Source organism: Oryza glaberrima, chromosome 5, assembly GCF_000147395.1.
Source record: "Oryza glaberrima chromosome 5, OglaRS2, whole genome shotgun sequence".
NCBI classification, from domain to species: Eukaryota; Viridiplantae; Streptophyta; class Magnoliopsida; order Poales; family Poaceae; genus Oryza; species Oryza glaberrima.
This window is the reverse complement of record NC_068330.1, coordinates 1932076-1944578: the sequence shown is the minus strand read 5'-3', so window position 1 is coordinate 1944578 and position 12503 is coordinate 1932076. Positions and strand designations below refer to the sequence as shown.

The following is a 12503-nucleotide window of genomic DNA, read 5'->3' as shown; positions in this document are numbered from 1 at the left end:
TCTGTTTGTCAAGCTACATTACTAGCTAGTAAAGCACTGGCACATGCGAAAGCTACATATATGATCTTGACACTTGGCATTTAGAAATTAATTAAAGCTTTGTGTGGTGTAGTGAAATTAGGCTGAGTTGGACGATGACCATGTGACGAATCATAATGTAGCTATAGGGGTGTCTTCTTCAATTATGATCGTCGTTTTCATTTGCTACAAGAGATAAATGGACTCATCGAATAGCTATATATAGCTGACGATGAAATATTTGTTGTCTATACACATATAGCATGGGCGAAGAAATAGTTTATTTTTGTCACAATTTAAGTTCCTAGAGCTGGTAAATTAAAGTGATTATTAATCACCATCGCTTTTGGAAATGTGTGAAAATCCATTTAAATATATACTACCTCTCTTCTCTCAAAAGTATAGCAGACATTTTTTACATCAATATAGGTGATGTTTGAATCTTCTGAAGATGAAGATTAAGTCTTCAATGTACATATTTTCTCATTACGTTATAAACAATCTTAAAAATATAACTATATCTTTTCTTGAAAAATCTAGTAACATATTTTTCATATTCTCACCGCAATGTGCCTGCAAGAGAGAGGGAGTTAGGGAGGAAGAGGAAGAATTTGACCAGTGAAGCCATGGGCATTTATGACATTCTCTTTGTTTTTCTCCCCTATTCAATCAGAAATAAATATTTTAATGGATACGGTGTCCAACAACAGATAACTATATTTTATAAGTGTATTTTTCCTAAGATCAACTTTTGATAAATCCATACGAAAACCACAAAAGTCACAATATTACGTAGTAAAATTTGCTTATTAAAAGATGCAACAGACACAACACTGCTCTCAAAACAGATGCGTACATCCACAGACATAATGATTCCAATAACATATGTGGCCTACCAGAAGTCCCACCAACAATAGTGTCAAGCTGGCACTTTTTAGTAGTCAGTAAAGTAATTCCCATTCATATTTTTTTTCATTATGTTTTCCCCAATCCTTGTAGGAGTACCATATGTATACGTACCACCTCATAGCCTTTCACATATTTTCCGTTCATGCCGAAAACATTATATACAACTTACATTACATATACACATGTAAGAAATCGACCGACAGCCATATGAAAAAGGCGAAGAAGATCCTGCATTAGTGGAGGAGCAGAGAGATCGATCGATGGCCGATGATCGAGGAGGTAGATTTTCAGATTCGTCGGCGAAGAGAAAGCAACAAATTAACCCAATCAGCAAGCGGCAGCTAGCTCATGAAATCTGACGACACAAGCTGACATGCAATCACGAGACAGTTTCAGATACGCAGCTAGCAGCAGCAGCAGAGAGATCGAGCTTAGCTGCAAGAGAGAGAGAGGGAGGCGGGGTGGCACGACGACAGCCGGTCGTTTGGCGGCGAGCCCACGTGGGTTCGCCGGACCACCACCGACCGGTCGTCTCGTTCCGTCGCGTCGACGAGCGCACGCAACTGCTCTCTCTCGCTGCTGCTGCTGCTCGCTATCCACATCAGCCCCCACAACTGCTTGTCTCTGAGCAAACCAGATCGATAGCTAGTACATTACGTGTTGCTAATAATAATCTGGATCTTGCCCATCTCTGATTGCAACCGCGACTGCGCGACATCCATCCATCTGGTCCCTACTTACCTTAACCGATCCATCCATCCATCTGCTAGCTTGCCTGGCTTGCTGCAGCTGGTCCATCCATGCCTAGCTTGCAGCGTGTTCATGTTTCGCGTGTACACTAATTATATACATTTATCTATTTATGAACGCGTAAAAAGATTGCACGTCAATATATTAGAAGAAAAAAAAAGAGTTTTAGTTACACAAGCAATCAGCCAGACCGGCTTATGCAAGGGGAAGAGAGAAAAAGCAAATGAAAAAAACCTGAAACTTAGAGAAACTACGGCGGCAAAAGACAGACTCCAAGCAGTGGGAAGGGGCTAAGCCACGCTACACTCCCAACAAATCCCCAAAAACGGCGACGCCAGCTAAAGACAACGGATGGCCCTCCGAATGGATGGACTCTAGAACCACTGAGACTGAAGACAGAGCGGAGTCAAAAACCCTAGAATTCCACTCCTTCCACAGTTGCCAAGAGACCAGGAGCACCAGGGAGTCGAAGCTGTCGCGAAGGTGCTCAGGTAAGCAGGCCTAGAGGACGGCCACCAGTCCTGGAACCAGCTACCACCGGGGGGGGGGGGGAGTGGGCAGCTCAGCCAGGAGGCAACAATACCCGGAGCTAGACTTGCCGAGCGAACACGCAGTCGAGAAGGATGTGGTTCGCCGATGCCACGCTTCTAGAGGAGATTAGCCGTCCAGCAGCGCTGCTGGAATGTAAACCAAAGGAAGAACCTGCATTTGGCAGGACCCTTTGCATGCCAGAGAAGATCAGCACAGGCGAAGGAATGCTGGCCATAAAAGAATGCCTGGTACGCCGAACGCGCTGAGTAGCGCTGGTAAGCCGTCCAACACCAAACGAGACGATCCTCGACAACCAGTGAGAGTTGCACGTGAAGCACCGCATCCCAAATAAGGATAAATTAGGAGATGACCGGGACAGTGAGGGCCCCATGGATATCAGAGACCCAGGAGTTGTTCGTCAGGCCAGAAACAACTGTGCACGAATCTCGAAAACGCTGGGGAACGGCGAAGAGAAGATCGTGATTAAAGTGGTAAGGAGTAAACCGTGATCGATTGTTATGTCATTTCTGGATTGATGCAGAAATTAATATCATGCTGGTCAGAATTTCATGCGAAAGAAAAAAAATTAAGGGGCTGAAGAAATGTACTGGCTGGATCAATTCTAAGTTCGTTTTTTTGTTGGAAAAAGTACACCAAAGGTCCCTCAACTTATTATCGAGTTACAAAATCGTCCCCCAATCATAAAACCAGATATATGACACCTCTCAACTTAACAAAACCGTTTGTTTCAGGTTTTTCGGTGGTTTTCAATCCGGTTTTATCCGACGTGACGGCTGAGTCAGCGTGGGACCCACATGTCAGATACCACCTGATCACCTCTCTCTCTTACTTCCCCTCTTCGCCCTTTCTCCCTCTCTCTCTCTCTCTCTTTCCTCAGGCCAGCGACGGGCGGCGCTGTGGGAGGAAGCTGCCGGGGGGGAGGGGGGGGGGGGGGGGGGCGAGGAGGAGGTCCGGCGGACCAGAGGAGGCAACGCCGCCATCCCCATCCTCGCCGCCGCAGCCGTGGCACAGCGCCGCGTCGCCGCCCGACTTCAAAACAGATTCATCTCCCTAAACTTACAGTGAGGCCAGGCTGCCAAAAGTGACAGGAAACAGCACACAACGAGTCAATGCACTTCATAATCAAATACATGGCTGTCATTAATCTCGCTAGACAGAATCCTCGATGCTTCCGCTCGGCAATTCGATCTGAGACAACAAAATTCTACCTTCAAACTAAATGACCTCATCATCTTGCTGGAGGTGGAGGACGGGGGCCCAGTGGTGTCGCCTGCGCTGCACGGCGGCGGCGACGGCGTCGAACCCGGGCGGCGCGGCGGCGGGATCGACGTTGTCGCGGATGTGGGCGAGGAGGTCGATGATGGCGTTGGCCACCGCGAACTCGCCACGCAGCCAGGCGACGAGGCCGTCCCAGCCGTCCACCACCATCGCTTGCTACTGCGGCTGCTGCTGCACCACCCACCCCGGCCCCGCGCGCGGCGCAGGCCCACCACGCTTCGCGCCTGTGGCGTTTTTCCATCGTCGGCGGCGTCGTGGAAAGGGAAGGCCGTCGGATGCTCGACCACCCCCGCCCCCCCTCCCTCCCCCCGGCGGCATCCTCCTCACAGCGCAGCCCGTCGCCGGCATGAGAAAAGAGAGAGAGAGGGAGAAGAGGGGAAATAAGAGAGAGGTGATGAGATAGGCATCCTGACATGTGGGTCCCACGTTGAGTCATTCATCACGTCGAACAAAACCGGTTTGAAAACCACCGAAGAATCTAAAATAAACGATTTTGTTAAGTTGAGGATGTTATATATCTGGTTTTGTGATTGGGGGACGATTTTGTAACTCAATGATAAGTTAAGGGACCTTCGGTGTACTTTTTACCTTTTTTTTTTTTGTTGTCTAGGGTTTTTGGGCCGACAAGGTCTGTACTCTTTAGTTTGGACCACCCAGCTATTCTGGCCGGGCCTTTAATTTCGAGAAGAAATTGTGGCCCAGATTGAATTCTGCCAAAGCAGGCCCAATTTCATGGCCTTAAGGCCCAGAATTTGTCGTAGTAATACTAAGGAATAAGTTCACCGGAGGTCCCTCAACTTAACAGCGAGATTTTTTAAGGCCCCTCAACCACAATTTCAGAAATGTTCACCCCTAAACTCACTAAAATCGTAGGTCCCTCAGCAGTATTTTTGCCCGGTTTTGCTGACGTGGTATTCTATTCAGCGAAAAATAAAAAAATAAATATATAGGGGCCCACATGTAAGTGACACAAAAAAAATATGAGGTCAACAATCCTAGTCAGCAATCAGCGCAAACGGGGAGCGGCAGCGGCGTGCGGCTGGACGCAGGCGGAGCGGCGCCGTCGGCGGGCGAGCGGCGGAGGGCGGAGCATGCATGCGGCGACGGGGCTCCTCAGGGCTCATCTCGGCGCACCGCTGCGCGACGACGAGTAGGTCCTCGAGCGCGACGCGCTCCTCGCCCCCGTCGGCCTTGTCGAGCGCGCCGACGAGGTCCCTGGCAAACACCCCGAGCTCGGCGTCGACCTCCTCCTTGAGCCTGATGAACTTGGTCCTGATGGCGCCGATGAACTCCTCCGGACTGTTCACGCACACGCGCGGCTTCTGCTGCTGCAGCCGGTGGAGGAGCAGTCCGTGCATGTTAAGCTCGTGCCAGAAGCTCTTCACGTCAGGCGCCCGCTTCCGCCGCCTGCTCGTCGCCCGCAGGATCGCCCTGAACCGCCGCCGCTGTCCTTCTGCTGCACCAAACAACCACCCCGGCATTACATCGAACACCTCATCTGCATCCACTACCAACCCCGCCCAGAGATGACGACGACGACGAGGAACCCATCAACCTCGTCTTCACCGGTAAGAAGAAGAAGAAGAAGAAGGGCAGCGGCGGTGGCGTGAGATCCTTCAGTGCCTTCGATGCCCTCGCGGCCGAAGAAGAAAAAGAAGGGCGGCATCAAGGGCTGAGATGAGGCTGGCGGGAGAGGGGGTGGCGCGCCGCATCGGCGAAGAGGTCGCCGCTGACCGCATGCCGCCGCTCCGCAGCCGCACTTGCCCCCTGCCGCTCGCCGACCAGGCCCTCCACTCCGTCGCACTCGCCCGCCGCTGCTCCGCCTGCCGCGCTCATGGAGGAGGTCAACCAACACGACAACGACGCTGGCGGTGAAGAGCTGGAGCATGACGAGCGCCGCTGTCCCAGCCGCCTCTTCCCCCCTCTCCTACCACGCCGCCGCCCTTTCTCCTGCTCCGGCCGCGCGCCGCCGCGCGCTGCCGCTCGCCCTCTGCGGCCGCTCTCGCCCGCCGCTCCACTTTCCACCGCCTGCTGCCGCCGCCAACGCTATGCAGCCTAGCTCGCCCGCCGACACTGCTCCTCCTCTAAAAATGAAAGAGAAGAAGAGAAAAAGGAAAAGAGAGAAGATTGCTGACTAGGATTGTTGGCCCCACATTTTTTGTGTCACTTACATGTGGGCCCCACATTTTTGTGTCACTTACATGTGGGCCCCACATATTTATTTTTTAATTTTTTGCTGACTAGGATCCCACGTCAGTAAAACCGGGCAAAAATACTGCCGAGGGATCTTCGGTGAACGGTTTTAGTGAGTTTAGGGGTGAACATTTCTAGTATTGTGGTTGAGGGACCTTAAAAAATCTCGCTGTTAAGTTGAGGGACCTCTGGTGAACTTATTCCTAGTACTAACTAGTAGGTCTCTTTTATTTCCCTATAGCAAGTAGAGTTTAATTTCCTGAAGCAAATTAACCAAGTTTGGCCATTCAGAAGGAAATGTCAATTATGTCATTGAGTGATGACGACTAAATGCAAGAAATCAAGCATGCATGCAGGTGGTCAATCCCTTAATTGCTTTAAGTGCAGAGTAAACTTCAATTCACGGACTGCCATGCCAATGTTAAGTTTCACTGTGAACTTCCTGGCAAAAAGCAAAAAAAAAGGAAGGGAAAGTTTTAGTGTGTATACTTTCCCAGCTTCAGTCTCAAGTGATGCAAGGTCAAACAGATTCTCATGGCAGGGCCATTTCTAACAAATTCTGATGATATGTGCCTGACAGAATAAAACTGACAAAACTGGAACTATTGAAGAAGAGAACATCGACGATTATCATGTCAAGCAAGAATGTTTGGCACAACTTCAGCTCCAGCTCTAGCTAAACAGTTTCAGCTCCACTAAAATTGGGAGTGAAGTTGGGTGGAGCTCTCTCATAAAATGTACTAGAGTTGTGGAGCTGGGTTTAGGCAGCTCCACAACTCCACTACAGACTCAACTCCTATAGCTAAATTTAGGAGTTGGAGCTGTACCAAACAGGGCATAAGAAGTGGAATCCAGACAAGGCAAATCTTCCAAGCAGCATATCTAGTCCATGGGAGCCGCAACACAGACCAAAGCAATCTAGTGAAGAAAATCCATAGAAACAGAACCTAGCAGAAAACAAGCAGCAATTTCCGGCGCCTAGTGTTACTAATTTACCAAGCTTCAGCAACTGGAAGCGATCATCATGCAGACACAAGGTCAAAATCTCCAGCAATATGGAGTTCTCTGGCAAGGATATAGACGATAAGGATCACATTATAAAGCTCAGAATTGGTTTCCTCTTGTGCATTTCACTTACCACCTTAGTTTTCCACCTAAATAACTTGCATCTGCGAGTCAAATTTACATTGCAAAATGGTAGATATCCATCATCCGAAGTACTGAGTTTGCTCTTTTTAGCCCTTGCAAAATAGTTTTTGCAGTTTCCCTTTCCTGTAAATATACAACGTACAAGTGGTAGTGAATCAGAATCATCAGAAAGAAGAGATCAAATAAAGATTGATTATTTACGAATGGGAGCATGATATTCCAGTTCCCACTCTAAGATGCGAGAGTCAAGCAAACAGGCACCGCTTAACAAAACAAATCAAAGTGAGGTCCTTTTGAACTAAACATTACTACACAAACATAAGTGTTTATTAACACATTAGCCAATGGTAGCATCCTAGATTTCAACATTTTGCTCAATTCCATCTTTTGTTATTTTCAATAACTAAAAGGTACTTTGTGTAAAATTGAACTTACTGGACATCTTAAAAGTGGCCCAAATTAAATGTCCCAAAAAAAAAAAAAGAGATGAAAACTCACGATGTAGAGAGGGCATAGCACCGGAGGAAGAAGACGGCCTTGCGGCGGTACTCGCGGCAGTCGAAGTAGGATTCGTTGGTGGAAGCCATTGGTTTGTTTGCTCCGGTAGGTGGGAGCAGATCGATCGGCGCCGGAGACGAAGACGGAGACGGACGGGGAGTCGAGGCCCGCCCAACACCGTCGACGCGACGGCGCTGTCCAAATGGGTCGCCCTTCACGTCACGGCCCAGGCCCGTGCCGGGGTGGAGGCCCAAGAACGGCGCGGCGTCGTGCCAGCACGGCCAATTTTCTGTCGTGTCGGGCCATGGGCCGCTACAGTCCCTTCGTGCCCATGCCGGCACTGTTGGGTCCGGCCCATTTGGATAGCTGTTGTACTGATGTCGTGCCTAATGAGGAAATTGGAGTAACTGTCTAACTGATTCAACAGAGGAAATTAAATCCAGGTGAGGGATGATCAGTGAATCCAAATATTGTACTAATGATCATGAGTATTTTATGTGGGCATTCTTCTTGACTTGAAGTTGTAACCGGACATAACTGTTGCTAGGAATGTATGACTTGAAGCTTTAAGCACTACTACATCTGATGATCCTGACATGTTGAGCAAGAGGCTGGAAGAAAAAAAAGGATGGGAGCCTTTTAACCCATGTAACTCCAACGCTGTCTGCAAACCTTTCAGCTGGTTGTGAGTTGTGGCTGCAGATCTGAGGAAGCCACTGAGAGAGCACTAGGTAAGGTTTCTATGTTATATCTGTAATTCTGTATATGTTTAATTATATGTTTAATGTGTTGTGCTCATTTAAAAAAAGAACCGCATAGATTCACAAACTGCCTGGAGCTTTCCTCTTCACTTTGTTAATAGTATTGACCATGTTTTGGGCTTGTTGTGTGTTTGGAAGGAGTGGGTCTATAGGCCGTCAGTGTTTAGGCCTACTAATTAAGCCAGTTCAGTTGGGCCTTGGCTGCTTCCATGGATTAATTATGAGACTAATCGCTGATACTCGTACATCAATGCGAGAATTTGTCAAATCAATTGGATCAGTATATATCTTGCCTGTATGATTCACATCCATACGTTTCTATCGAGTTGGTTGGAAGATTTGTGCCGTCGATGACAGTGCAGAAGAGAAGCTTCCTTGCAACTAGTGTCGTGGCAGAAGCAGAGGTAGACACATGAAATCGTGTTCTAATCCGTCGCAGCTAGCTAGCATGGCAGCGACGTGTTTGACGATGACACCACCTTGCATATCCAGATGCCTCTGTTTGACCTGGATGGAACAAATAATAACGTACGTTTTTCGAGCATCTAAATGGTATAAATTTTTAGAGAAATTTTTATGTGTAATTTCTTTCTTATAATATAGTTTTAAAATCTGTTTCTCAACTAATCAATTCAGTCGTTCGTATCCTCGAATCATTTTCATGTTCAACATTCCATCCATTTAGGCATTTATGCACAGAACAGTAGAATACATAGTTTGTCCATGCTTTAAACGAAAAGTAAAAAAGAAAGAAAAAGACACATATTCCTCTTAAAACAATATTCGTTTGAGATGGTGGAGGGAACAAAGGCCATTGATTTGCTGCAGGGTCCCTCCCTAACAAGCTGTGATGATTCTGTATACGACGATCGTGCAATTAAGCTAGTGCTTTGAAAGAGACAGACAGACAGACAACTTTTTTCCTCCTAATACGATCGGATGAAAACTGTCGAGCTTTTATGTAGCGTATAAACCTTGACTGTTGCGAGGAAAAAAAAGCTGTAGGAAGCAAAGAAATCGAGGAAATGAATTTGTCCTGGTTTTCGTATATATGTACATGTACTATATGCCAAAAACGCCCGTGCTTAACAGCTAAGAAATCGGCCAAAATTCAGGCAAACAAGAGACAAAGTTAGCAGGCAACGCGTCACTACCGCGTGATCATTTCGACGCGAAGGCAATTTGGCCGGTGATCGAGCGCGTCTCGTGCAGTGAATGAAGTAGCTTAATTTGCTAGTCCCCACAAGTACGTGGCACTCTGCCATGTCTTCTCTTAGTATAAATATATGGAAGCCAAAGCCAAAGCCAGTCAGTTCATCAGTTGCAGTTCAGAGTTGCCCACTGCTACTTTACTTTGCAGCTATTTTGCTTCTGCTTCTTCTTGTTCTTGTTGCTGTTGGTAATACTGCGAGAGAAATTAATCAGTAGAGTGTTCATCTACTATCAATTTTTGATCGAGGAGAGATGGCGGGAACGGCGAACTGCATCGACATCCTCATCGCCATCATCCTCCCGCCCCTCGGCGTCTTCCTCAAGTTCGGATGCGGGGTAATTATGGAGTACCTAATTAAATTACTCTCTGTTACCTTAGTTTCTTCCATGCCTTTTGCTTAATTTGGTCGATCGATTTGCTCTTGCTAATTAACTTGCACATATATATGCAGCATGAGTTCTGGATCTGCCTGTTGCTCACCTTCCTCGGCTACATCCCCGGCATCATCTACGCCATCTACGCCATCACCAAGTAATTCATCATTAGTTACTACATCATCAACCAAATCCTCAAGGTGAAGTAGTGAAATCGAATTCCCTAATCTACCTCCTCCTAGCTAATTCATCAAAACTTCACTTAATATTTTTCCACACATATCAATCTAAAGTTTCCTTTGTTTTCTGGATGTATGTATGCAGGGATGGGCTCCAAACCGCTTCATCTATCTTCTCGATTGCCGTGTGCTTGTTGGAATTTGGAAATGATATATGCATCCAAAATTCAGTCCTGAGTGCTCCAATTCTTGTCATCTAGTCATTTTCAATGTCCCCCCAGTCTCCTCCTCTAATGTTTGATGATATGTAGAATCTCTTGCTGTTAATCTGTTGCTTTCGTGTGAATAAGCTCCCCTCTTATGTATATCTATCTATGACTTGTTTTACTAGTAAACTTGATTATTGAGAGCTTGAGACTTGCTTCCCTGTCTGTCTGTATATCTTGTTCCAACACTGGAACTGAATCAATAATTGTGCCTGCACTGCTCAAGAGTGCTCTGAATGTAGTCATAATTGCAGATAATTAGTACAATTATCTCACTCAAATCCCTTTAATAAAAAGGAGCATCAACTTGGATCATAAAGTTGCACTCATCGCTATCTCTTTTTTCCCCTTTATCCATTGAAAAAACCTTTTGTTTTTCTTTTTGGGATTTGGTTCGCGTCACTAAAATAGCCAAATAATATCAGGTTTGTTGGAACGTGATTATCTTCAGAGTGATTGAGGCAGAATTCAAGTGGGCCCTCTCGCTTACATGGACTTTCATGGGCTGCCATATTTTTCTCTTCCCGTGGGCCCCTTCTTTGGATGGGCCGAAATTCTCCTCACGGGGGGTTGAGGTTGACGGCCCAGGTTAGCTTTTCTTCAGGTTTATTGAAAGGGCCGACGCTTCAGATGCAGTAGTTTCAGACTTTCAGAGCTGCACTACTGGTACAAGATGTCTCTTGTGTCTGATTTAGCTGAAATTTCTTCGGTAAATTTATGTTGGGTCGGACCGGCTATTGTATATTCTTGCTAAGTTGCGATTAATTTGAATTTCGTGTGTTTGCAAAATGTTGTTGTCCAAATCACTCTTGATATGAAGAGAGTGAAATGTTTGCATTCAATTGCCTTGCCGTGTCAGTAAACCACGCACTACCGCTATGGACAGAGCGTGAGGTGAAGTACGATTTTTAAAAATTGATGGTCATCGATGGAGATTGACAAATTAAAATAAAGTTAGAACGAATAAGTAATTTAAAACAGTGAAAGTATATACACGCGCATCACATTCTTTCAAGCTAATGTGTCGACCCTGTTAACCAACATTTTCATTATTGAAACTTAATTTAGAATTATTGGAAGAGACATAATATCAAGTAAACTAACTAAACATCATCAAGAAGTAAAGAAAACTTTATTGGTCTTGGGGTAAATAAGAACGGAGGGAGTATCAAATTCATAAGACAAAGGTAGAATGAAGAGTAATTTTTTTTGAACGGTGAATGAAAGAGTAATTTAGAACAGACGAGAAGTATACACTACAACACATTCTTTCAAGCAAACTTGTCGATCCTATTAACCAATTTTTTCATTATTGGAACTTTTAATTTGCATTATTGAAAGAGACATAATCAAGTAAACTAATTAAACATCATCAAGAAGTAAAACAAAAAAAAAAAGGATGTCGTAATAGTAGCAATGAACAAATCGCGATTATGAGTAGGGCAACTGGTGTGCGCAGTCGAGGTTGTCACCGACATCGACGCCGAGCGCGCCGCAGTATCGCCGGAAGAATCCGATCCGGTCCTCCACCCGGGGATCGCCGCCGGTGCGGTTGTTGCACTCGAGACCGCCATTGATGATGTTCGTCGTCAGCCCGAACCCGGCCGCCGTCCGGTTCGCCGCCGCGTCGGCCCTCGACGGCCGGTACCTCCCCGTCATCACGTCGTGGCACGAGTACGGCTTCGACGGCGGCCGCGGCGTCATCCAGAACCACAGCGCCGTCTTGAACGCCACCACGGCGTCGCCGGCGACCACCTCCGGCTCCCGGAGCCCGTCGAACCCCACCGCCTCGCCGGCCGGCCCGTAGTTGAAGTTCCACGACAGCTGGATGGGGCCGCGGCCATGGTACGACTTGCCGGGGAAGCACGGCCACCGCGCGGCGACGGCGGCGTCGCAGTAGTTGCTCGCCGGCTTGAGCTCCTCCTTGAAGCAGAGGCCCCAGGTGTAGGGCCCGTCGGGGGCGGTGGCCCAGCCGCCGGTGGTCTCGTGGGAGACCTGCGCGAGGAAGGCGGCGACCTCCCGCCGGCGCGTGTCGCGGCCGCCGGCGCCGCCGAAGCTCGGGTACTGGTCGGCGGCGCGGAGGAAGGCGGCGTAGGTGTAGAAGTTCCTCGCCGGGCAGGCGGCGTCGTCCTTGTGGATGAACAGCGACTTGTTGTACATCTCCTCCGTCACGATCGACGACACATGGCTGCGGCGACCGCGGCCATGGCCGGCGACGGCGACGGCGACGGCGAACGACGACGACGCGGCGAGCCACAGGGCTAGGAGGAGATAGTTGATGACCGGAGCAGCGAATGGGCGTCGTCGTCGTCCCGCCATTATTGATGGAGAAAATGCAAGAAATGGCGATGAACAATTTTGCA

The 12503-nt window shown here is 47.7% G+C and overlaps 1 protein-coding gene across 1 annotated transcript; it reads right to left on the bottom strand.

Annotated features, from left to right (window-relative positions):
- Positions 1-11292: 11292 nt before the first annotated feature.
- On the bottom strand, positions 11293-12503 carry LOC127774048 (chitinase 10-like). Its single transcript, XM_052300318.1, has one exon. It carries the CDS (start codon positions 12457-12459, stop codon positions 11572-11574), a length of 888 nt encoding a protein of 295 aa, XP_052156278.1. The 5' UTR covers positions 12460-12503; the 3' UTR covers positions 11293-11571.

What these genes read in the sequence shown, in the direction of transcription:
- LOC127774048 (XM_052300318.1), bottom strand. Translation starts at nt 12,459, where the DNA reads ATGGCGGGACGACGACGACGCCCATTCGCTGCTCCGGTCATCAACTAT.